The 27011-nt window shown below is 41.1% G+C and overlaps 1 protein-coding gene across 1 annotated transcript in view; it reads right to left on the bottom strand.

The window, feature by feature from the left end:
• Window positions 1-27011, bottom strand: part of Dnah3 (dynein axonemal heavy chain 3) — a 192282-nt gene that overhangs the window by 58710 nt on the left and 106561 nt on the right. The window contains exons 41-49 of the mRNA XM_048331892.1: window positions 22852-23097; window positions 13445-13548; window positions 10889-11183; window positions 9755-9934; window positions 6450-6573; window positions 6210-6366; window positions 5846-5989; window positions 4127-4793; window positions 1791-1956 (exon numbers count right to left, since the gene is read on the bottom strand). Coding sequence (XP_048187849.1) covers window positions 1791-1956; window positions 4127-4793; window positions 5846-5989; window positions 6210-6366; window positions 6450-6573; window positions 9755-9934; window positions 10889-11183; window positions 13445-13548; window positions 22852-23097 — 2083 coding nt within the window. The remainder of the gene's footprint in view (window positions 1-1790; window positions 1957-4126; window positions 4794-5845; window positions 5990-6209; window positions 6367-6449; window positions 6574-9754; window positions 9935-10888; window positions 11184-13444; window positions 13549-22851; window positions 23098-27011) is intronic.

Here is a 27011-nt window from a genome sequence, read left to right on the forward strand (position 1 = left end):
GAACTGAACTTGGTCCGTGTTTGCCAACCACCACATTAAATAATAATATTGGGCAGCAAGTCTAAAGACTACCATAATTTTGAAGGAAGTGATAAATGGAGTATCTAATGACTGAATGAGTTATCAAAAGAACTGTGATTCTACTGGGCACCAGTGGCTCATGTGTACTTGGCAGGCTGAGATCTGAGGATCACAGGTTTTTTTTTTTTTTTTTTTTGCCAGTCCTGGGCCTTGGACTCAGGGCCTGAGCACAGTCCCTGGCCTCTTCTTGCTCAAGGCTAGCACTCTGCCACTTGAGCCACAGCACCCCCTCTGGCCATTTTCCATATATGTGGTGCTGGGGAATCGAACTGAGAGCTTCATGTGTAGGAGGCAAGTACTCTTGCCACTAGGCCATACTCCCAGCCCTGAGGATCACAGTTTTAAGCTAGCCCAGACAGACAAATGTGAGAGACTCTTATCTCCAGTTAACCAGCATAAAACTGGAAGTGGAGGTGTGGCTCAAGTGGTAGAGTACTACTTTGAGGGGAAAAGCTAAAATAAGAGCTCAAGGCTGCTCTGAGTTCAATTTATGTTATGTGCAATGGCACATAAAATGAAAATGAACTGTGATTATTACTGGTCACAAAGTCATGGTGTTGTTAATCCAACTTGGGTTATTGCCTAATTCATCCTGGAAAGAAATGCAAAATACCAGTTGGATGTCTATGCGAATAGAATTGTAACGTATCCTCATTCATATTCATGAACTCACTGGATTTTATCCACAAGCAAGCCTGTGAATCACATTGAAGATTTTCTGATCTGTAGAATAAAGTTCAAAATTCTCAAAATGGAATTTAAGGCCAGTGCACTCTGATCCTTGCCTACTTCAAAACGGTAATGAAACCTGTTATGTGCTAGGCACTAAGAATAGCAAAGAAGGCAGGGGGTTGATTGATCTTTCCTTCATGGAGCACCCATCATGTCATTCTCATCACTTCCTCTAGTTTAGTCAATTAAGTGCTATTGTGTGTGTGGGGGGTGGGATATATCTATTCCTATGCATATATTCTTATGCACAGAGAATGCTTTTTCCATACTCACAAACACCAATTTTCACCTCCTTGGTAGCAATATCATCTCCATTGAAAATGCATATTCTAAGATTATAGAAGTAAGTATATTATCATGTATAGGAGCTCATAGCTATGACATATATCAAATGTCATGCTCATAGCTCACAGCTATGCAACTCTAGGACAACATCCCTCCCCACATGTATGTGTATATGTATACATATATATGTGCTGAACTTCAGGCCTGAACTCAGGGCCTAGGCACTATCCCTGAGCTTTTTTGCTCAAGGCTCCTGCTCTAACACTTGAGCCACAGCTTCATTTCTGGCTTTTTGGTGCTTAATTGGAGATAAGAGTCTCACAGACTTTGCTGTCCAGGCTAGCTTAGAACTGCAATCCTCAGATCTCAGCCTCCTGAATAACTAGGAATACTGGCATGAGCCCTCGGTGCCCCCCCCCCCCCAGCTCTTGCTTAGCTCTCTTTGTGTTTCAAGGCTGGCCACTGTTTTATTTGTGCCATACCTCCACTTCCTCCAGGTCAATTCTGAAAACAGAAATGTTATTTTTTTTCATGCAAAGGTACTTTATTAAAATAACTAAATATGAGCTGATTTAAAATTACAAGACATTTTCTACATGTTAACTTGGGAAATCTTTAAAATAACATCTGGATAACGACATCTGGTTTTCAGCTTGGAAAATATGGGGCACTAAAATGCAGCTAGAACTTACTCTCTCCGAATGCTGTCATCGAGCTCCACATCCTCTAGAAATTTGTTGGCCACCAACTCCAGGGCATCTGTGGGCCAGGCCTGGAACCAATCGATTGTACAGCAATTGATCAGCGAAGGGAACATCCGCAGGCGGTTTCTGAAGGCATCCCCGATTGGACTCATGGCTTTGGAAAAGCAGGCTTTGTTAATTCCCTTCTGGCAAAGCAAGGAGAAGCAGGGGGCAGGTAGGTATCTCCAGGGATTTTAGTAGGGGAGGTGAAGAAGGGGGATGTGTCTTATGAGTACTCCAGGGGAGTGGTCCTGCATAGCCATGAAGGCCATGCCAAATTCAAAGGAAGCACTGGATGTTTGCATGTAAGTCTGTGATGAGTCTGAATGTATTATAGTTGCCTTCTGGCTCATTGCCCATACATTGTTGTCCTATTTAGGATCCTGTGGGTTCCTTTTTCAAAGTTACTGGAACCATTTGACCCACTAGCTCTGTGTATACTAACTCAGACATAATGGGGCCACAGATGCTCTATTTAAAGTTATGTATAGGTGGACACCGATGGCTTACACCTGTCATCCTAGTCATTCAGGAGGCTGAGATTTAAGGATAGTTCAAAGCCCAGCCCAGGCAGAAAAGTCCATGAGACTCATCTCCAATTAACCACCAAAAAGCCAAAAGTGGAGCTGTGGCCCAAGTGTTTGAGTAAGAGCCTTATACAAAAAATCACAGGGAAAGCACCCAGGCCCTGAGTTCAAGTTCCAGGACCAGCACAAAAAATAGTAAGAGTGGAAGGAAGGAAGGAGGGAGAGAAGGAAGGAAGGAAGGAAGGAAAGGGAAAGAAGGAAGAAGGTTATTTATAGAAGTTTCCATTAGTGTATTTTTCACTCCATTTCCATCTCACCACTTTTGGGTTCTAAATCCCAAGTTCCATTCATTGTTTACTTAAACCTAGTGTGGTAGGAGGATACATGAAGCATAGGTAGAAGTGTGAAGAGGTCAATGTGGTTGAAGAACAGAGAGGAGAGGACTTTCAGATGGGGGTGAAGAGGATAGAGCAGATATTCTGGTAGACCCCACAAGCTAGAAATGTTAACTTTTTTTGTCTTTTCTTTTTGGTACTGGGCATCGAACCAGGCCGTTGCACTGCTAGGCAAGTGCTTTGCCGCAGAGCTACATTCTAGGCCCTAGAATTTTTAGTTCTTTGGTCCTTATTCTTCGGTTTGGGTTTGGGTTTGGGTTTTGGTTCATCCTTTGTCCCACTGCTTCTGTTCTTCTCCTTCCTCTCTCTAAGTCAGATAAATTTGGTCCTTATTCTAATGGAAACAATGGGGCTTGAACTCAGGGCCTTGACACGGTCCCTTAGCTTTTTGTGCAAGGCTGGCGTTCTACCACTTGGGCCATAGCTTCATTTCCAGTTTTTTGGTGGTTAATTGACAATAAGAGCCTCATGGACTTTACTGCAAAAGCTAGCTTTGAACAGCGATCCTCCAACATCAGCTTCCTGAGTAGCAACGATTACAGGCATGAGGCACCAGAACTCTGCCAATTTAAGTATTTTATGTGTGCCTACATGCACACAGCTGCCCACATATGAATAGGATGCTCTTGGGTTAGTAGAATGTAAAGTCTGTAGTAGATAGAGGAAACACAGAACCGAAGAGTGGACAGATGAGGCCAGGTAAGATGAGGTCAGCTTAGCTAATGAGAAGGAAGTTGAGATACAGGTAAGAATGTAGACATGAGAGAAAAGGAGGTAACAATTGACAGGATCTGATAACAAGGAGGTGAGTGGGGCGGGGGGGCTGAACTCAAGGTCTGGACACTGTCTCACAGATATTTGGTGGGTTCATTTTGCTTATGGCCAGCACTCAATCACTTGGCCCACAACTCCACTTCTGGCTTTTTGCTGGTTAATTAGAGATTAAGAGTCTCACAGTCTTTCCTTCCCTGGGCTTTGAACTACAGTTCTCAGATCTCAGCCTCCTGTATAGCTAGGCTTATGGGTATGAGCCCGGGCACCCAGCTTAGAGAGAGGAGTATTAAACACAACTCTGAAATGTCTGGTCAGATTAACAGTGGTATTCATAGAGAACATCACAGTTATCTGCGCAATATAGGCAAAAGTACACTTTCTCAGAGGATATTTCATAGGGAAGAGGTTTAAAATAGTTATTCAAGTGAAGAATGGGAAAGTAGGCAGAGTAATGCCAGGTCCCGACTCTTGCCTGCATTGGTAGTATCAACCTTAGAACTACTGGAGGGGTGGAGATTGGGTTTAGGGCACTAAGAAAACCCTTCAAACCCTGGAGGGAAAGGGGCAGACTGAGTTTGCTTTCTCTCACCAAGCACAATATGTAGATTCTTCTTCACCTTCTCTATAAAGAAATTGTACATAGAAAGAGGAGTGACTTCGATCTTCTCGCCTTCTGTCCTGGCTGCTGTTTGCATCTTCTCCACAATGTCAGCCTTCTCATCAGCTGGGAAGATATTGGGCACATCTCCTGTGTTTAGAAGCATGTTGATGTCCTCAACAAAGGACTCATCCTTGATCTGATTATCCGCAAAAAGGAACACAGTACTCTTAGTGGCTACCCCAGCCTGCAGCATGATCTTTTTCAGGTCCTCCCGCCAGTCATTGTTTGTATAATTCTTTGTGATCTCGATCTGGTATAACTCATATGAGTTCATGAATGTGGACAGTTTGGTAGCGCTCTGCCGCCCACTGCCCCCAATGCCAACCAGGAGCAAGTGGCCTTTGTTCTGCTTCAGGACTCTGCAGATCCTGGAGATATGCTCAATGGCAAATTTGAACATGACCAAAGACATGGGGGCTTTGCTGATGTTATTGAATTCTTCTAAATAGTATTCCATCACTGACGTGAGCTGTTTTAGATCAATAATCTCATCATAGATTTTTTGGTCAGCTCCTGGTTTAAAGTAATCTCCAAAGAAGAGGCTACGGATGTTATCATCAACGATCTTGCCATCAGGTGATAGGTGGATGAGCACCTGTGAGAAAGGTAAATATTAGTTGGCTCTTGGCCTGTGATCCAACCAGGCTGGCAGCAAGTGATATAGAGGAAGGATGGGAGATGTGCGGATTTCTTTAAGTCATAGCTTACCAGTAGTTTTTTCCTTAACAAAGTAGGTGGATCTAATTATTGAAAAGACCACGATTAAAGAAAATTAAATATAGTGTTAAAGGGAGGGTCAGTCTGTTTACTGGGTAGTTAAACACTGATGATCATCTTATAAGGTCCCTAGAGAGGGCAACTACAGGGCAAAGCCATTTTTTTTGGTCTGCTTGCTTCACAAGCCTGGTCCTTAGTCTGTAACCAGGGTAGCAATCTTTTAGAGGTTCCCCTCAGGAGTGGTAGACTTGGCAGCACTTCTGCACTTGGCCCCTGGAGGCTGTATATAGCACTCCCATAATTTTTTCTAAGAAACCACAGCTTCCTTACAATGAAGGTGCAACCAGATGATGCTAATAGTTTAAAAAATAATTTTCCTTATATCAAAATGGAAAAAAGAAAATATTCACAAATGTAAGACAGTGACAATATTTCACATGGGCTTTTACCAGGGCCTCAAATTAACCATGAAAACTCATGTTTAATCTAATGTCTCATATGACTTGACCCTAAAATACATTTTAAGTTAATTTTAAACAAATGGCATCAGGTATTAGTCACATTTTTTTGAGATGAGGACTCTCTCTACATAGTTTGTGGCCAAGGCTAGCTATAAACTCAAGATCCTCCTGCCTCTGTTCTCCCACTCCCCCTGCCCCCCGCCCAGTGCTTGGATTATAGACATGTGTCATCATGCTCAGCTTTTTAATCTCTTTGAAATGTATCCAAACGTAAGTGTTACTATAGTTATGAATAAAATTAGATCAAGTAAAATATCACAAAATCAAATGACTAGCTGGCATATGCATTATCTTTTCCTGAGATTCAGAGTGGCAAGTCCTTATCGGGATGGAGCCTAATGTTTTCAACTAACACAGTCAAACACTTGGGACCATTTCTGAAGCCAAACAATCCTAGCATCTGTCTCACCTTATCCACAGTCTGCTTGAAACAATTGGAGGTGGTTTCCTTCACCATATTGAAGAAGACCTGCCTGTCTTCCTTGTCAATCAGACGATCATAAAAGACTCGATAAACTTCATGGATCCAAAGTCTGATAAATTTTTCCACATCCTAAAAATTAAGAGTTTGGTTATTGGAATGAGGGATGCCTAAAGTGGTGGTTTTCAAGATATAACCAAATCTTCGGGTTGAAATGAGCTTATAAAATACTAAGCTAGGCAAAATGCCTAGTGTAAACTAAGCACCTAATAAAAGCTACTATGAACAGCCATTAGAATCTATTCAAGGATATTACTCAATGACTACGGCAGCAGAAACCACAGTGGCTGACCTGCAGGTGGGTGTAAGGGCACAGAAGTACCCCCTGGATCACCCGTGAGAAGTCCCGCAGGTTAAAGACGTAATGTGACTTGGAGGGAGTTGGCAAGAAGTTCTCCACTGCAGCTCTATAAATTACCTTGGTAGCTTGTACTAGCATCTTCCCATACCTTGGGAGAAAGAAGAAGACAGACCAATCAAGAGGGAGCCAGACCTGAGGCCCAATACCCAGCAAGATACAGGAAACTCTTACCTTAAGAAGACCACATCAAAACCTTTTCTGAAGTGCCAGTCAGAGATAGAAGTGAAAATCTTGGTTAAAATGTCATCCTCAAAGGCATTGATAGAAACGATATTCAGATGACGAGTAAAACGTCCTAGAAAGCACACACACACACATACTTGAGCTTTCCCATATGCTTCCTGGACCATGTGAACCTGGGATATAGAAGAACTGCTTTTCCCTTTGCCTTCAATGGGTTTGTTTTGTTTTGAATTTTTATTGGGGCGGGGAGGCTTCAAGACTTGAACTTGGCACCTGAAGCTTTTGCTCATTGGCTAGCCCCACAGGTTTTGCTTTTTAAAAAAGTAATAGAGGTGGGACACTGTTGGGTCACACCTATAATCCTAGCTACTCAGAAGGCTGAGATCTGGGGATTGAGGTTTGAAGTCAGCCCAAGCAGGAAAGTTCATGGGACTCTCATCTCCAATAAACTAGCCCCCCCATAAAAGCTGGAAGTAGAGCTGTGGCTCAAGTGGTAAAGCACTAGCCTTAAGCAAAAAGTTCAGGAACAGTGCTCAGGCCCTGAGTTCAAGCCCCAGGACCAGCACAAACACACATAAAAGTAGTAGAACAGTATTTTACATACTGACAATCTGGGACCATTAGTAGTTGTGTGAGTTTGAAGAAACATTTAACCTTTTGGTAGGAATAATAGTAATAATATTTATGCTTGCTCTGTGTTACACAAACACAAATCTGCTTCCAAACCATGTTTTCCATCACCATACTTACATTGCCTTCTACCTAAGTTTCCCCATCATAATCCTGACAGCTGGTTCAATTAATCAGCTAGGCTACTGGCTTTCTGCTGAACCCAATCATTAGACACCAACTTCAGAGCCAGGCACCAGTGGCTTACACCTATAATCCTAACTACTTAAGAGGCTGAACTTTTAGGATCTCAGTTCAAAGCCAGCCTGGCAGGAAAGTCTATGAGACTCCACCTCCAATTAGCCACCAAACAAAGCCAGAATTAGAGCTATGGTTCAAGTGGTAGAGTGCTAACCTTGAGCAAAAACATTCAGGGAGGGATGACAACTAGGCCCTGAGTTCAAGCCTCAGGGACAGCTAAAAAAAATGTCACTACCAGATGTGATCATTTCATGCCTATACAGTACAATAGAGTACAATAGAATCTGGGCGCTGGTGGCTCATGCCTATAGTCCCAGCTACTCAGGAGGGTGAGATCTGAGAATCATGGTTCAAAGCCAGCCCAGGCAAGAAAGTCCATGAGTCTCTTATCTTCAATTAACCACCAGGAAACTGGAAGTGGTACTGTGGCTCAAAGGGGTAGAGTGCCAACCTTAAGCCAAAGAGCTCAGGGACAGTGCCCTGGCCCTGAGTTCAAGCCCCATGACCAGAAAGAAAAAGTACAATAGAAATAAAATTGTTTAGCCAACTCTAAAAATTACTACACTTCCTCCCTCACTGTTAGTAATGTGAATGACTCAACTTCTTTACCACATAGCAACTCTAGATCTTCTTTATTACTCCTGACTCTCAGATAAAATGATTAAATGCTCACTGATTGTTCTTAGGTCACAGTTATCCAGGACAGGCCCATCTGCTTCCCATCAGCCTCCCCTGGGCACTCCAATGGGGTCTGTGTGGAATGCAGTTGCCCTGGCTATAGCAATTCATACACCTGATTTCACTTGACTACTAATAGGCTCCTGGTAGTTTTATGATACAGGTTCTTCAAGGTTCATATGTAGAATGGAGCTTGAAAGCTGTTTATTGTTGTGTGCCCTGGAAAAAGATACTCTTTGTAAATATCTCAGCCTTAAATAGCATACAGTGATAAACATAGTCCCTTCTCACTGATAAGAGAAACACTGAGTTTATGAATTCTTAAGATACTGCTGTTTTTCAACCCCAAGGCAAAGGCATCCCTCAACCTTTTTTCCCCCACATTGGTCATGGGGCATGAACTCAGGACCTGGGTGCTGTCCCTTTGAGTCCCAGCTCCATTTCCATTTTTCTGGTGGCTAATTAGAGAAGAGTCTCACAGACTTTCTTGCCTGGGCTGACTTGGCACTGCAACCTTCAGATCTCAGCATCCTGAGTAGCTAGGGTTACAGGCTGCATCTGTCAACTTTTTTTTTTGCCAGACCTGGGGCTTGAACTCAGAGCCTGAGCACTGTCCCTGGCTTCTTTTTACTCAAGGTTAGCACTCTACCACTTGAGCCACAGAGCATATATTTGGTGTGAGGAATCGAACCCAGGGCTTCATGTATATGAGGTGAGCACTTTACCATATTCCCAGCCTATATCTGTCAACTTTATACTTAAAATGGAAAGTCATCCTGCTCATTTTTCTTATTTTGCATATGAGAAAGCAGGGTAAATAATCCAAATTTGAAAATGAGATGGAGATACTTAAACAACTATGAATACTGGAGTACAATTATAGAAACTTGTAGAGGTGGATGGATGAAGTTGCATCTGAAGCAAGCTATACTTCTGAACTGGGAGATATGGTAGGGGGAAACTCTGCTTGTTTATTTATATTGCCTAATATTACTATTATGTGTTTTGTTCAGGCCACTTTGAATTACATGTTCTTTGGGAATGTGGTTTGTTATGCACATCAAAGGTGACTCTGTGGTTGCCCTCAGGCCTACCCTTCCTCTTGGCACACAAGCTGGCCTTCCTGAGCTCTTCTTTATGAGACATTCTCATGTGTCATCCTTGATGACCCGGTGCCATTTCCCTGTGCTTAGTCCTGGCACACAGAAGGCACTCAATAAAATGGAGACTCTTTTCCCCCTTTTTTCTCATCTCTGCTTTCTTTCTTTCCTTTCCCTGTCCTTTTCCTTCTTTCACTCTACCACTTGAGCCACAGCTCCACTTTCAGTTTTTTCAGGAGGTAAGAGTCTCACAGACTTTCCTACCCAGGCTGGCTTCAAATTATGACCCTTATGTTTCAGTCTCCAGAATAGCTGGGATTATAGGCATGAACCTGGTAGAGACTCAATTCCTTCAATAAATGTTGATGGAATGGCCACTTTGTGTCAGTTGAACGTGTGCAAGATTTATACACGTTATCACACCTATGCTGTAGCATCTAACCAAAGATTCCTCATACCCTCTTGTCATCTTTCTATTGTGTTTCACAAGTGTCAACAGTCTGTCACTAACCCCAACGCTTTTAGCTGTACCCTAAGCACGCTTTGCTCCGTGTCTCAGGAAAGAGTGCCCTCCACTAACCTCCCATACATGGTAGCCAGCTCTGCTGGGAAAGGGGGAAGGAACAAGCCCTCTTCTCCACATACCAGTGATGTCATTCCTTCCTCCCCCAGGAGGGCCCATGGCCGTCACAAACAGTACATCTGCAATGTCCAGTCTGTTTGTGTCTTTTTTGTCAAACCAATAACCATGGTCAATCCACTGTCTCAGGAGCTCGATGGGGGGCTGGGCCCCATACACTTCTTTTGCTGGCATGTTAAGGTCATCTGTAGAAAAGAAGCCACAGCCACACTCAGTAAGTCTCTAGGATCCATTACCCTCCAGGGAGAGTCTGTCTCAACTCTATTCAGGGTCCAGAAGGGAAAAGATTTTCCTGAGTTCTAAACTCTGCTGGCTTATTATGGCTCTATCTAGGATGCACCATTATTGCCTTCATCCTAAATATACTTAGTGTCTACTATGTGCTAGAGATTTTGTGAATTGCTGGAGCTATAACAGCAAGGAGGCAACCGATAGTTGTTTTCTTACTATTTTCTTTTTTTCTGCATGCATTTTTTATTGTTTTTATAAAAGTGATGTACTAGAGTTGCAGTTATATAAGTCAGACAAAGAATACATTTTTTTTTTTGCCAGTCTTGGGGTTTGAACTCAGGGCCTGGGCACTGTTCCTGAGTTTCTTTTGCAAAGCTAGCATGCTACCACTTAAGCCATAGTGCCACTTCCGGCTTTTTGTTGTTATTGTTTATGTGGTTCTGAGGAATTGAACCCAGGGCTTCATGCATGCTAGGCAAGCACTCTACTAGTAAACCACATTCCCAGGCCAAGAGTACATTTCTTTTTGAAAAGTGTCACCCCTTCCCTTGCTCTCTCCTAGTTTTTTTTCTCTCATCCCCACCTACAAGCTGTAGAGTTCATTTTCAATACAGTGTCCAGTGAGTACCACTGCTGCATTTGTTTAATTCTTTGTCCCTCCATTTCTGTGCCTTCCTTTCCCTCCCAAAGACAGATAAATGAAAAAAACAAGACAAAAGGATATGAAAACAAAAACAGCAACAAAGAAAAAAACATTGTTCCCATTTCCTGGAATGATCTTATTTTCAAGCAGGGCCTTGTATATTGAGCTTATCTTGAACACTAGAGCACATACTGCTGTGCTAGTCAATATATGTACTCATAGTGTTAACTCACACTATGTGTACAGACCCAGGCCAATGACTTACCCACAAACACCACTGCTTTCTTCCCTATGGGTGGCCCAAAAAGGCCCTTGCGACGGCGGTCCAGCTTGGACATGATGATATCTTGGGTCTGATTGGCTGTAGTTCTGGCAGAGAAATTGATGAAGTTGGGCAGGTAGATATTTTTGGGAAGGCTGAGAAGAAAGTTGTTGGTGATAGCTGATTTTCCAGTGCCTGTGGGACCCACAAACAGCACTGGAATTTCATGGTCAAGGTAGGTTTTCAAGAAAAAGGTCTGCCGGGCAGTCTCCGTTGTGGGGATAATAAGTTCTGAGACCTACATCATAAAAACATGGGAGAAACTTGGTATTAGATCCAGTGGGCCTGGTGTTGGCATTCAAGGCAACTAGGTTTGAATTTAGTTCCTTTTAATACCATCTGTGGGACTATGGTTGAGTATCCAACTTCTCTTAGGTCCTCAGTTTGGGGGTCATTTATGACATGGAGATAATACACAGAATTAACTTGAGATTAAATGAGACCACAAATAAAAAGCTGTTCATTATACAACTGCTTCTGCATTATACAACTCTGGGAGCACCATTCACACCGTGGTTCATGTAAATGATGTTCACAAAAGTCAAATCAGACTAGTAATGCAGGGCTGAGAATATGGCCTAATGGCAAGAGTGCTTGCCTCCCATACATGAAGCCCTGGGTTCAATTCCCCAGCACTACATATATAGAAAATGGCCAGAAGTGGCGCTGTGGCTCAAGTGGCAGAGTGCTAGCCTTGAGCAAAAAGAAGCCAAGGACAGTGCTCAGGCCCTTAGTCCAAGCCCCAGGGCTGGCAAAAAAAAAAAAAAGAAATATGTATTTTCAGACTAGTAATGCAGGTGGTTCTGCCCCTGTGTAACTAGAAGACCTTCAAAGACAAAGGCCTGACTTCTTTGGGAAGTAATTTGGCTAAAGGAAAAGAAGCAGAAGGGATGAGATGACTGGGGTGGAGAAAAGAATTAACACAGTTATGAATGTCTTTCCTGTATTACTATTCCCCTTTGAGGCATATATATATATATATATATATATACATGTATACATATATATGGAATGTAGGTGAAAATATGAATCTCCAACACAGCTGGCTAACTTGATGAAAGCCATTTAAGCCAGTAAGAGATGCTCAATGCAAAATTAGGTTCAAGATGCCTATTTTGAAATCAGTTTCAAGCAAGCTGGGTTTCACAGAGTTTTATTTTCTGGGATTAGGTCAATTATTTGATGAGGTAAAAATTCCCAGAAGAATTGAAAACAATTTCTACACTGGACTCTTATCTCTTAAAGGAGAATAAAAGATGAATCCTTAGGGACTGGGAATGTGGCTTAGTGGCAGAGTGCTTGCCTAGCATGCATGAAGCCCTGGGTTCAATTCCTCAGTACCACATAAACAGCACTAGCCTTGAGCACAGAGAGGCTCAGGGACAGAGCCCAGGGCCCAGACCCCCAGGACTGGCAAAAAAAAAAAAAAAAGTCGACCTCAGTGCTAGAGGGTGTCTTTACCACGAAGACAGCACACATTCACCTCTATTAATTCATCCTTACTTGAGCTGTGGTTCTGCCTGGCGTTTCACTTGGTTGTAAATGTTCCCACTTTCCCAGCAACTATCCACTACCTTGGCCAGGGTCCTGAGAGATCTGTAGGCACCTCAGAAACATAAATGGTGTCTACTAGATTCTACTAACAGAGGCATAAAAATACCCATATTTACAAGGTATTTCCATAGGATTGAAAGGAGTTATAGGTAAATTATCTACTACCCAGAAAATCAGAATCTGCTTTTCTGAGAGTTTTGATAAAGAAAATCTTTCTCTGGAAAATTAGAGATCGTGTGTGTGTGTGTGTGTGTGTGTGTGTGTGTGTGTGTGTGTGTGTGTTAATGGAGAGAATGAACCCCTGATATTAATAATAGACAATAGTTAGGATAGCAACAAATGTCAGTCAAACCCTGAGTGTGTGCCACACGCTCCTGTATACTCCCTTTGATCTTTGTGCTCATTCTTCAAGCAGGTTTTACTTCCATTTTCTGATGAAGTAAACCAAGACAGAGAGCATAATGGCTGAGTAAGGAATCTAGGTCTCTTGAAGATATGGTTGAGCTCGTGTTTGAATCCTTTCCTGAAGAAAACACTTTTCTTTTTTTCTCCTTCCCCTTCTTCCCTCCCTCCCTCCCTCCCTTTTTTTCCTCCCATCTTTCTTTTTTATTTTTTTTTGCCAGTCCACATAGATACTTTTCCTGAGCTCCCCCTCTCCTCCGCAAGGCTAGCACTTTGCCACGTAAACCACAGCTCCACTTCTGGCTTTTTGGTGGTTAATTGAAAATCAAGAGTCTCATGCAACTTTCTGCTTGGACTGACTTTGAACCATGATCCTCAGATCTCAACCTACTGAGTGGTTAAAGAATAATACACCTGAGCCACCAATGCCCAGCCTAAGAAAATTCTTAAAAATACTCACATGGAGTTTTTAATACATCCACCTGGGAGAACACTAAAGAAATTCTAGAAACAACAGTGCTGTGGCTAGTGCTCTTCTTTTACCTTTGCATTGGCAGGGATATTTTCTTCCTCTTTAGTGATATACTCAGTCCATGCCTCCCAATGTCCACCTCCTTGTTTGACGAAATAAAAATCATAGACGCTTCCTGGACCCAAAGAAACAGAACAAGTCCTTAAACACAAGAAGGACTTACATTTCGTATTATAGCTATTTGACTCCTTAGCTGTAGGCATCCCAAACATATGACAACTAGTCCCAGTGTAATTGTGGTATACATGTTGCTGGTAATTGTAAAAACTGGACCAATACTTTAAAGAGGAATGACTTCATTTTGTATAAAAATACTAAGTGCTGATTAGGCAAATGATTAAATGATTCTTAATAATCAAAATAGCAGGGTTGAGAAAAAAACACCACCAAAATAAATGAAGGCAATAAGGCACTCCAAAATCCACAAGCAACTTTTTTTGTGGGGGAGGGATCCTTATCAAAAGTGCATTAGTGATACCATTTTATTTTCTTAAATGAGTTCAAGCAATGGCATTAAGTAAAATAGAACTAGATATCAAACTATGCCTACCATTTAACCCAGCCACATGAAAATATGCACATGCATAGAAATAAAATAGAAAAAGGAGCTGAGGGCTGATGGATCATGCCTGTAATCCTAGCAACTGAGCTTAAACTCCTGTACCAGCACCAGAAAAAAAAGTGAGAGAGAGAGAGAGACAAGAAACAGGTTATTTCAGAAATAACTTTGAGTGGCAATTCTTTCAGCCCTCTTCCTAAGTACATATTGAAGATGGAAGGACACAAAGATGAGAAATAATTTTCTAAGAATGGACATCATCAGACATATACTTTGGGGGAGGCAACACTAGAGTTTGAATTCAGGGCCTCCTACTTGGCTTGTTTGCTCAGCTGGTACTTTACTTCTCAGGCCATACCTCCAGACTAGTTTTTGCTGGTTATTCTGGAGATGAATTTTTCTTTTCCTTTCTTTTTTTTTTTTGGTCAGTCATGGGACTTGAACTCAGGACCTGGGTGCTATCCCTGAGCTCTTTTTGCTCCAAGCTAGCACTCTACAAGTTTGAGCCACAGTGCCACTTCCAGTTTTCTGGTGGTTGACTGGAGATAAGAGTCTCATGGACTTTCCTGCCCAGGCTGGCTTCAAACCATGATTCCCAGATCTCAGCTTCTTGAGTAGCTAGGATTGTAGGCAAGAGCCACCCATACCAGGCTCAGTGAGATTTCTTATTCCATCTTCATACATACAGGAAATACACTTCAATATCATTCACCACCCATAAGGTATGTATACTGTTTTTTTTTTTGTCTCTTGGAAAAACTAAATGTTTACCTATAATATATGGTATTGAAGTTTTAATTCAGGGCCTTGAGCCTGATACATAGGTGCTCTCATTTGAGCCACATTTGAGCCCTTTCTACTTAAGTTGTTTTAAAAATAAGGTTTCTTGTTTATATGTAGACCCACATGGACTATAGTACTCCTATTTATGATTCCTTCATAATTGAGATGACAGCCACATGCTACCATGCTCAAATTTTATTGATTAAGATGGGGTCTTGTGCATGTTTTCCCCAGGCCGATCTTAACAATCCTCCAAATCTCTGTCTATTGAGTAGCTAGGATTATAGATATGAGCCATTGTGCCTAGCTAGCATTTTTCCCTTCCTTCCTTCCTTCCTTCCTTCCTTCCTTCCTTCCTTCCTTCCTTCCTTCCTTCCTTCCTTCCCTCCCTCCTTCCCTCCCTCCCTCCCTCCCTCCCTCCCTCCCTCCCTCCCTTTTCTTTCAGCTAGCAATATTTGTTGTCTTTAGCAAATGTTTTTAAGAAATAATGACAGACAAAATTCAGGAATGATGGCACACATCTGTAATTCTAGTTCTTGGGAGGCTGAGGCAGAACAACAAAAATTCAAGGCCAGCCTAAGTTCACAGCAAGACCCTATCTCAAAAACTCAAAGCATGGTGATAGAGCTCAATTGATAGAACGCTTTTTGCCATTGCCCTGGACTTGATCCCCAGCACTACAAAACAAAGACAAAAATAAAACAAAAAAATAGAGCAAGCAAGAAAAGTAATAGTGACAAATGAAAACAATAAAATTTGCTGTATACCATTATGGAAATTATGTAAAAATGATGCTATAGGTAAATAAGAAAGAGACCATTTTTTCCCAGTCCTGGGGCTTGAACTCAGGGCATGAGCACTATCCCTGGCTTCTTTTTGCTCAAGGTTAGCACTCTATCACTAAAACCACAGCACTGCTTCTGGCCTTTTCTATACATGTGGTGCTGAGGAATCGAACCCAGGGCTTCATGTATGCAAGGCAAGCATCTACCACTAGGCCATATTCCCAGTCCAGAAAGAGACAATTTTTTTTAATAAACTACAAATTTTAACTGACTTTTAATCTATGGCAGGGTAAAATGAATAACATATTTTGGGATAATTTTTCTTTAACAGATAATTGATTTTACAAAAGAAAACAGTACTAAAAGCATATCTCATTTCCCTTGCTGATGTTGAGCTAAAGCTAAATTGTAGCTTCATTCAGATCCATTGAATAAAAGAGGATTTGCCAGCAGTGACTTTGGTCAGACATTTACATCTGTAAAACAGGCCTGTTTTTGTTGGAAGCTTAGAAAATCTTTGCACAAACTGAATGAGATCCATGTGCCAAGCATTTAGAATAGCATGTACTACACATGAAGAGCTCCTGCCTGTAATCCTAGCTACTTAGGAGGCTGAGATCTGAGGACTGTGGATTCAAAGCCAATCCAGAGAGAAACATCTATAAGACTCATATCTCTAATTAACCAACAAAAAATCAAGAAGTGAGAGGTTGGAGACATGGCTTCATTGGTAGAGAACTAGCCAATATGCAAAAGTGACCTCAGGTACCAAGTTTGAGTCCCTTCTCAGACCAAGAAAAAGGAAAAGAAAAATCTAGAAGTGAATGTGTGGTTCAAGTGGTAAAATGCTAGTGTTCAGCAAAAATAGCTAAAGGTCAGTGCCCAGGTCCTGAGTTCAAGCCCCATTACTGGCAAAAAAAAAAAAGAAAGAAGAAAGAAAGAAAGGGAAGGAGGGGGGAAGTTTCTTAAAATGACATTGATCAAGATGCATTGTATTCATAAGCTGTTTTGTTAAATGGCCACTCCTTTTGTACAACTACTTAAAGATCATAAAACAAACTTAAAAATATAATAAAGTAAATACATGTTCTTAGTAACATATAGTTCTAGGGTTCTTTGATTCTCATCAGAATATTGAATCCCATTTTCTTTGCTTTGTGATTGTAGCTCAAACTCTAGTCTGGGCTCAAGGATGCAAAGGAGAAAATAGCAGGAATCACAGACTTCTCTGTTCTGAATGGCTCCCTCCCTCCAGCTCTTTGTTCCTCTCCTCCATTTGGAGCATAAGGCAAACTTCTCAACTGAGAAATTAAGTGACTTTTCAAAGATCACCCAATGAATAGGAGAATAAGAGGGGAACACAATATTCTTTGGTTTCTCCCCCAAAATCTCTTCCTGACAAACTGGGATCCATGCCAGATGAAGTCAACCAAACCTTGAGAGACTCCCCACAGGCCTGCTTGCTTTTCTCAGAGTATACTCCCAATGCAGTTACTTCAGCATTTATTTGAGAGATGCATTTATTCTTATAGTTCCTAGATCATGAAAAGCCAAGGGGGAAAATGTCCCATGATGTCAGAGAAGGCTTTCCTGAGTGATCACATGTAGAATTCTAACCCTGGACCCTTGTGAAAAGGCATCTGAACTTCTCAAAGACGGTTATAAGAAAGTGCAATCAACGCCAGATGCAAGATATCACATATTACATAATTTCATGTATACAAAGTATTTAAAAAGACAAATCTACAGAGAGTTGATTATTTGTTGTCTGTGGCTGAGGGTGAAAATAGGGACTATCTAAAAATAGTCATGAAGAGACAGTTATATACGGATGAAAAAAATGTTCTGAAACTAAAGCCTTTCCTCTTTTTCAGTCGATTCTCTAAGATACTTGTTACTGTACTGGAAAACTAACTAGCATAGAAATGGATCAAGAGACTGAATGAAGAAAGGCAGGAAAGCACACCGGGTGTCTCTCCAGTGGTTGCCTAAAGACATATGCATATTGCACTGAAAATCAGGCAGCCATTCACCTGCTTGCCAGCTGCTATTCTTGTCTTTCCCTTATTAGGCTGGTTTTTCCCCCTGGAGCCAAAAGTGCAGGGGAGGGTGGGGGGCAGACCATAATGGATAAGAAAAAGATTGTAATGACACCTTAAATTCAGCACAGTACGCCCCTTCAAAGTAAAAAGAACCCCTCTGTTGAGGATTTTCAATTGTTTTGAATGCTTACAGATGAAACAAATAGAAAAGACTACTTCCAGCAGATGGAACTGGTTGATCCCATGTGGTCATTGGATGTTGGCCATTCCACTGTTCATCCATCTAAGAGCAATGGTTTATTGCATTTGGGTTCATTTTAAAGGCATTTGATGAGTTATATTTGCCTTGATCATGTCCAAAAGCAGCAATGAGTTTAAAAACTAGTAGGGAAAAGTGTACATTTCTCACAGAGACAAAAGTTAAGCCTAATTTTATATGGATTTTAGTCTTACCAACATCTTTCTTAACCAAACCTGCTTTTAAGTAGTTGCTACAAAAAAGATAGATGAAGCAAGTTAAAAATATATGCTGGGAATCATGCCTTCTGTCCCTGCCCCTGTCCCCTTTTCTTTTTCCCCTCAAGTCTAATGCCCTAGTACTTGAGCCATTTCTGGCTTTTCTGATGGTTAACTGGAGATAAGAATCTCATGGGCTTTCCCCACTGAGCTGGCTTCGAATCATAATCTTCAGATCTCAGCCTCCTGAGTAGCTAAGATTACAGGCAAGAACCATGGGTGCCCACCAATGATGGCTTCGATTATGCTTCATCAATGAAGCGGGACATGGAGAGGAAGTCTTCACAGGAAACAAAGGGTGTTCTAGGGGATAAGTTACTTAGAAATGGGGTGGAGCTGTCTGTCACTGGTCTTCTTGCTGTAAAACAGCAGGAATGAGGTCATTACAAAGTGAGCCAGAATTGGGGTCAGTGGCAATTCATGAACCATCTCTGTAGTCTCAGAGCACAAACAGATCAATCTTAGAGAATGAGAACATGTAAAAACATGTGGACTCTTGAAAAAAAATCACAATATAAAGGAACGTAAAGATTAGCCTGAACAGTGTATTTCTGGAACTTGTTGAATGCCTGATTTGAAACAAGTTCCAGTAAACCATTTGGCATCTTCTGTAAGGCATAAAAAAGATATCATTTTTTAAAAAGTAAAATAGGAACATGAAGCCATAGGAGAAATGGTGAGATGAGATTAAAAAGTGAGATGAGCCAGGCATTGATGGCTCACACCTATAATCCTAGCTACTCAGGAGGCTGAGATCAGAGGACTGAGGTTCAAAGTCAGCTGGCATAGGGGTGTCCAGAAGACTCTATTGCCAATTAATCAGCAAAATACAAGAAGTGGAGCTGTGGCTCAAGTGGTAGAGCACTAGCCTTGAGCACAAAAGCTCGGGACAGCAGCCAGGCCCTGAGTTCAAGCCCCCAAATTGGCACACACACACACATAGAACAATCTAATATTAAGTAATGATGATGAGAATGTTGATGATAAATACAAACTGATAACATTTCTTTGACACTTTCAACACACTATGTTTTGTTTTTTTAATTTTTTGAAGAGTTCTAAGTATTAAAAATAATTTTATTGTTATTATGAAGATGTTGTACAGAGGAGCTACCATTTCATAAGTTAGGCAATGAACATTTTTACATGTAATAACTCATAAGCCTTCTAAGAACCACAAGTACGTTCTATTTGTATACATTTTGTAATTATGGAAACTGAGAAAGTTTAGGGATTTGCTCAAAGTTTCCCAACTAGAAGGAGTTGGACCCAGAATTCCAGCTCTAACAATTTCATCCCAGAGCCTGTGCCTTTTTTTTTTTTTTTACTATTATTATACTAAGAAAAGTGGCAAAGAAACAAAATATACAAGGGCAGAATAAAAATCATCCAAGTTGGTGAGGAGACAAATTCAAGTTGTGGGTGACTGGTGTTAAAATAGAAAGTCTGCCTAGAAAGGGCAGAAGCAGAAAAAAGAGAAGATAATATATACAGAAGGCAGAGAATACCATTTTTTTTCTTTGGACTGAACAGATGCCTCACATTCCAGGCAGAATAAATAAAAGAAGAACTGTGTCTAGACATAGTCTGTCAGAATAAAAACAAACACAAAATCTACAATGGAACATTAAATAAAGAACATATGAGAAACAAACTACCACTATATGCAAAATGCAGCCTTACTTTTAACTAAAAGGAGAAAAAATTAAAATAAAAAACAAAGAAATTTAAATGATTTTATTTTCCCATTTCAGATTTTTCCAGAACGACAAAATATATGAAGCAGAATGCAGAGAAGTGACAAGAAGAATGACCAATTTGGTATTATAGTTGGACACTTCAACACCCCTCTATCAGTAATTGGCAGTCAGAAAATGAGTGAGAATATACTTTAAGCTTAACTGAGTCTATGTATGGATTTACTCATCTGACAACAGCAGACAATGCTCTTCTCAAGCTCACATGGAGCCTTCACCAGACAGCCTGCCATTCTTGGCCATAAAACATTTTAGCACATTGAAAACAACAGATTGTATTGCCAGGTGCTGATGGCTCATGCCTGCTATCCTAGCTACTCAGGAGGCTGAGATCTGAGGATTATAGTTCAAAGAAAGCCTGGGCAGGAAAGTCTGTGAGACTATCTCCAACAAACTACTAATTAAAAGCCAGAAGTAGAGCTGTTGCTCAAGCGGTAGAGTGTTATCTTTAAGCAAAAGAAGCTGAGGGACAGCACCCAGGCCCTGAGTTCAAGCCCCAGGACTGTTATACACACACACACACACGATGAAAAAATTCTGACTATGAAATGTGTTGAATGCCACTAAAATTGTATATTTCATATATTTAAACATAATAAAAAATGAACAAAATATTTTCCCAACTAATGGAGCTAAACAGGGCTGCCATGCAATTCATCTGCCAGAACATTATATCAGAAGATGTAGTCTGTGGGAGAAACAAGTGTGTGAGCATAGAACAGGACTAGAAAAGAGTAGGGGGAAATCACCATTCTGTTTAGGTGATGGAATTATGGGTAATTTTTGTGCAAAACAATAACAACAAACCCCACTGAAGCTGGGCACTGGTGGCTCGCACCTGGAATCATAACTATTCAGGAGGCTGAGATCTGATGTTCACAGTGCAAAGCCAGCCCAGGCAGGAAAGTCTGTGAAACTCTTACCTCCAATTAACCACCAGAAAACTGGAAGTGGCTCTGTGGCTCAAAGTGGTAGAGTGCTAGCTTTGAGCAAAAGAAACTCAGGGACAGCACCCAGGCCCTGAGTTCAAGCCTGGTGACCACCACCAACAACAAAAAACCCCACCAAGCCTGTAATCCTAGCTACTCAGGACGCTGAGATCTAAGGATGGAAGCTCAAATCAGCCCAGGCAGGAAAGTCCATGAGACTCTTACCTCCAATTAACTACCAAAAAGTAAAAAAAAAAAAAGAAGGTGTGACTCAAGTAGTAGACCACTAGCCTTGAGCAAAAGTAGCTTAGGGATAGCACCCAGGCTCTGATTTCAAGCCCTAGGTATGGCAAAAAACAAACATAAAAAATATATCAAACAAAAATTCATATCCTCTCTTTCTAAATTAAAAAAATAATCAGCCCAGTGTGACTCACTAGATAGTACGTTGAACATGAACTATACACCTTGTATGTGGGGACAGGAGGGAAAAACTGCAAGAGAGTGAGGGAAAGGGTCACACTGTCCAAAAAGAAGTATATTCTTTGCCTAACTCATGTAACTGTAAACCCTCTGGATATCATCTTTTGTTGTTGTTGGTGGTGGTTGTGGCACTTGAACTCTGGGCCTGGTCTTCAGCTCAAAGTTAGTGCTCCACCACTTGAGCCACAGCCCCACTTGTGGTTTTCAGGTGGTTAATTGGAGATAAAAATCTCACGGGGGCTAGGAATATGGCCTAGTGGTAGAGTGTTTGCCTTTTATGCATGAAGACCTGGGTTCGGCGCCACATAAACAGAAAAAAGCCAGAAGTGGCATTGTGGCTCAACAGGTAGACTGCTAGCCTTTAGCAAAAACAAGCCAGGGACAGTGCTTAGGCCCTGAGTTCAAGCCTCAAGACTATCAAAACCCAAAAGTGTCCCATGGACTTTCCTGCCCAGGCTGGCTTTGTGCCGGGCTCGGTTCGCCTCCCCTGGCGCGAGGATCAAGGCTCTGCTCTGCTCTAACAGCTCCCTTTCTCACCCTCTCCCCTGGTCACCCGACCCGCAGGTAAGGCCAGGGTGAAGTGGGGGGGCCCTCAGCAAAGACCTCAGGTGCACGGGGCCATACGAGATCGCTTTACCCACCTCCTTACCCGTGAAGAAAGCCAGGCTTGCATGGATCTCGGAGACGCTTCTTGAGCAATCTGATTTATTAGGGCGGGGCAAAGGCTAATGGTAGGAAGGGACGAGAGAAGAGTGATCGGCCAGAACGCTGATAGGCTGGCGAGCTTGCCATAGGACCTCCTCATGAGCTAACGTCACTTGGAAAGCGCCCTGCCAGGGGTAAAAACCCGCAAGACTGGGGGGCACATGGGCTGGTGAGAAAGTTTGGGGGCTGTTCGCAAAGCCAGTTCTTCTGGTTCTGGACCCAGAGAATTGTGGCCTGCTTCCGCATTCTCCAGGGCTGGGGGAAGGGCGGCGTCTCCGGGGCACTCTCCAATGCCCTTCCCCCTCAAGACCAAAGGCTGGACCCCAACAGCTTTGAACCTCCATCCTCAGATCTCAGACCTCCTCAGTAGTTAGGATTACAGGTATGAGCCACCTGTGTCCAGCTATATATCATCTTTATAATAACAATAATAATTAGAAAAACAAGCAATCAGCCAATAAGGCCCTGATTTCAGGACCACCCATATTCACACATGTCAGGCAGCTCTGATGAAGCAAATACACCTAGAGAGCTATGAAATATTCTGTAACGTGTGTGCATGTGTGTATGTGCCAGTAGTGAGGCTTGAACTCAGGGCCTAGGTACTATCCTTTAGATTTTTTGATCAAGACCAGAACTCTGCCATTTGAGCCATAGCTCCTCCACTTCTGCCTTTTTTCTGGTTAATAGGAGTATTACCAGAATTTTTGCCTGGGTTGGTTTGAATGGCAATCCTCAGAATTTAGTCAATGGCATTCAGCTATCTTGGTGTCTATAAAGAGCTCACACAATTTGGTGGGGTTGGTGATATATGATTTAAATGATCTTCACAAGATATAATAAACAAGATTAGAATTACCTCTGTCAGGAAAGATGTTGGCTTTGGTGAGTTTGACACTTTTGGGTCTTGGGTTTTTGTCATCTATGCCCATGATCAGGCTGCGGAAATACAAATCAAATTTCTTTCTGCTGTCCCCATTGATGGTTCCAGCTACCGCCCACACCAAGGAAAAGAGGAACAGTCCTTGCAGCCAGAGGAAGATCTGTTGACTTGACAGGTTTTCAGATAGTTCACTTTCTTCCTCTTCTGATTTCTTGATTTCATCTAAAAGTGAAAAGGAGAAGGAAGCTCAGGCCAAGAAACAGTGCTACTATTATATCTATTGGGTGCAAATATTGCCAGGGGGAGCTTATGGGGGGTGGGGAGAGAGAAAGAGAGAGAGATCAGCTGGGTGCCCATACCAAAATCCTTTACCATATATATAAACAAAAAAAATATATGTTTGTTTGTTTGTTTGTTTGTGTATGCTGGTCCTGGGGGCTTGAAATCAGGGCTTGAGCATTGTCCGTGAGCTTTTTTGTTCAAGGATGGTGCTGTTACCACTTAAGCCACAGCTCCATTTCAGGCCTTTTTGGGTAGTTGATTGGAGAATGGGGTCTTGTGGGCTTTCCTGCCCAGATTGACTTTACTGCAGTCCTCAGACCTCAGCCTCCTGAGTAGCTAGGATTATAGGTATGAGCCACCAGTGGCTGGCTCCATTTGCCTATTTTTACTGTGGTAAAATACATACAACATAACAATTGGCCATTTTTTCCATTGTAAAGTGTATATCATCTAGTGGTATTAAGTATATCCAGATTGTGCAATTATCACTACCACTCATATTCAGAACTCTTTCCACCTGATAGAACTAAAGCTTTGTACCACTAAACAATAACTTAATCTCTATCCTCCCTTCATCTCTCACTTAACCAGCATTTTTGTCTTGTTTGTGCTTTTTTATTGTCTATAAGTATACAAACTTATATATAAAGTAGATTGATATAGTAATTTTGCAATTGGTTTATTTTAATTAATATAATATTTTTAGGGTGCATCCACTTTGTATTATGTGTCAAAAATTTCCAAGGATATTCCCTTGGGTGATATAAAAGTTTATTTATTCATTTTTCTGTTGATAGATATTTGGGTTGCTTCTCGTACCTTTTGTGTATGGGAATAAGAATATCTGATCAAGCCTTTGCTTTAAATTATTTTGAATATATACTCAGAAGTCAAAATCTGGGTGATGTGGTTAAATCTATACTTCCTTTTTTTTTTCTAAAAAGCCACCAAACTATTTTCCATACCTACTATATGTTAAATTCTCAACAATAGTCCATTTGGTGTTTGTTTTTTATTTGTACCCATCCTAATAGGTCAGAGGTAATTTAATATTATTATGACTCATTTTCCTAATTATTAGTGATTGAAGGGGGAATGAAGAGTTAAAGTAAACCCCATTTTCAGGCAGCCCCCGTTTTGTTGTCTGTTTAAACTATGAGCAAACCCAGGGCAAGCTTATTAGGGCCCAGCCAGTCAAGAACTCTAACCGCCCCCAGAATGCCTCGAGCCCTGAGCCAATCAGATTTGTACCCGTGTCCTAATCTTGCTTGCTTGAACACCTGATTGCTGTAACTTTGTTTTTTGTCTTGCTTGAACACCTGATGGCTGTAACTTTGTTTTTTGCCTTTATAAGCCCTGTGCAATCGCAGCTCGGGGCTTCCTCCTAACCTCCACTGTGTCGGTGGGTAGGACGAGGCCCGAGTTGCAGCTCGCCTGAATAAAGCCTTGCTTTCGCATTTCGGAATGTCTGAGTCTCGGTGGCCTTCTTGGTGGTCTTCTCGCGACTTGGCCTAACAGTGATATTGATTATTTTCATGTACTTATGGGCTATATGCATATCTTCTTTGGAGAAATATCTCTTCCAGCCCTTTATCTGTTTTTGTATTACACTGTTTTATTTATTTTTTAATGTGAGTGATTCTCTTCATTTTCTGATACAAATATTCTATATATGATTTGCAGATATTATGTTCCATTCTGACTCTGTTGGCAAGTCTTTTTTAATGCATAAAGGTTTTAAATTTGAATGAATTCTAATTTACTTATTCTAATTTACTTTTGTTGCCTGTGTCTTTGGTGTCAAGTCCAAGAAATCATTGATTCAGTGTCATGAGCTTCTGCTTTGTGTTTCTTTTGAAAGTTTTGCAGTTTTTTTCTCTATTTTTAGATATTTTATCCATCTAATTTTCATATACCATATTGGGTAAGGATCAAACTTCATTCGTTTCCATGTGGTTATCTAGTTTTCCACCACTACTAGATGAAAATAGTTTATTGTTCTACCCCTGAATTGTCTTGGCATATACACAATCAAAAAACTTTAGCCAATCCCCAAGTTAGCAATAAAGAAATACTAAAGGTCACAGCTGAAATTAATAAAATTAAAAGAACAATACAAAAGTGCAATGAAATAAAGAACTTGTTCTTTGAAAGAATAAGCAAGATTGGTAAACATTTAGCTAGCTAAAATAATCAAAGAAAAGAGATTTGAGACAAGTGGAGCTGTGGCTCAAGTGACAGAGAGCTAGCCTTGAGGAGAAAAGCTCAGGACAGCCCCTGGGCCCTAAGTTCAAGCCCCAAGACCAATACACAAAGACACACAGACATAGACACACAGGCACACATACACACTGACAGAGACATGTCTCATCAACTTTCTTGCCCATGCTGTTTTTTTGCCCAAATCTCAGCCTCCTGAGTAGCTAGGATTACAGTACAATATTGGGTACAGGTCTCTCATAATAGCTTTTACTATCATGAGCTATGAACCTTCCATTCCTACTTTCTTCAAATGCTTAATCATGAAGGGATGATGAGTTTTGTCAAATACTTTTATGCATCTATTTGCATGTTTATGTGATTCTTGTTCTTGCTTTGTTTATATGCTGTATTAATTTGTTGTTTTGTGCATGTCAAACCATCTTTGCATTTCTGGAATTAAACCAATTTGATCATGATATGTGATCTTTTAATTTGTTGTTGAATTTGATTTGCAAGTATGTTGTTGAGAAATTTTGCATCTATGTTCATCAAGTAAATTGGCTTATGATTTTCTTTCATTGTTGAGTTCATATCTGGGTTTGGTATCAGGGTAACAATGACTGTATAATGAGCTTAGAATTTTTATTCCTTTTTTATGTTGTAGAATGCTGGTAAGAGTTGGTTCTTCTCTAAAAGTCTGATAGAATTTGTTTGTGTGGTCTTGGGCTTTTCTTTGGTGGATTTTTTTTGTGTGTTAATTTTGTATGCTGCTACATTGCTGAGGGTGTTTATCAGATTTAGGAGTTTTTAAAGTTTTTAAAGTATAGTATCATATCATCTGCAAAATGGAATAATAAATACTGTATAATCTATACTAAACTATTACTGGTTACATTTTTAATTTGTGACTACAATGCTTTTAACAGAAATGAACTAAGAAAATGTGTTAGAAGTTGTAAATATTCATCCTGAATGTCATCTTGAAAAAAAAATCAGGGGCTGGGGATATGGCCAAGTGGCAAGAGTGCCTGCCTCATATACATGAGGTTCAATTCCCCAGCACCACATATACAGAAAATGGCCAGAAGTGGCGCTGTGACTCAAGTGGCAGAGTGCTAGCCTTGAGCAAAAAGAAGCCAGGGACAGTGCTCAGGCCCTGAGTCCAAGCCCCAGGACTGGCCAAAAAAAAAAAAAAAAAAAAATCAATATCCAAAGAAAGGTCTTCCAATGAATACATCTATAGCCCTTTACAGAAGAATGCAGTGGAATCTGATTTGTGTGAAACAGTTATGGAGTTACATGGTTGCATCTTGGGAAATACATAAAACACTGAAGTACTGTTTTAAATATCCTGAAGAAATGTCTTAGTGTGGGACACCATTATAGTACATTCATAGTTTGACACTGAAATAGGGAGGCTGAGTCTAAGTAACTTCCTGTAGCCATCCTGATGCCTCTTGCTGGGTGGAGGGAATTCTCCATCCAGTGCTGAAAAGCTTAGAGGTGAGGGAGGCCATTCACTCAATGCAGATGCCTGGATCAGGGTGAGCTGGGAAAACTCTGCTTCAGAAGAATGCAGATGTCATAACCTTGGGAAAGCTTTGCAGAGAGAATGCTCTGATTCTGCCCTAAATGGCTTGAATCACAGGCCT

This window comes from Perognathus longimembris, chromosome 23 (assembly GCF_023159225.1).
Source record: "Perognathus longimembris pacificus isolate PPM17 chromosome 23, ASM2315922v1, whole genome shotgun sequence".
In the NCBI taxonomy this organism is placed as follows: domain Eukaryota; kingdom Metazoa; phylum Chordata; class Mammalia; order Rodentia; family Heteromyidae; genus Perognathus; species Perognathus longimembris.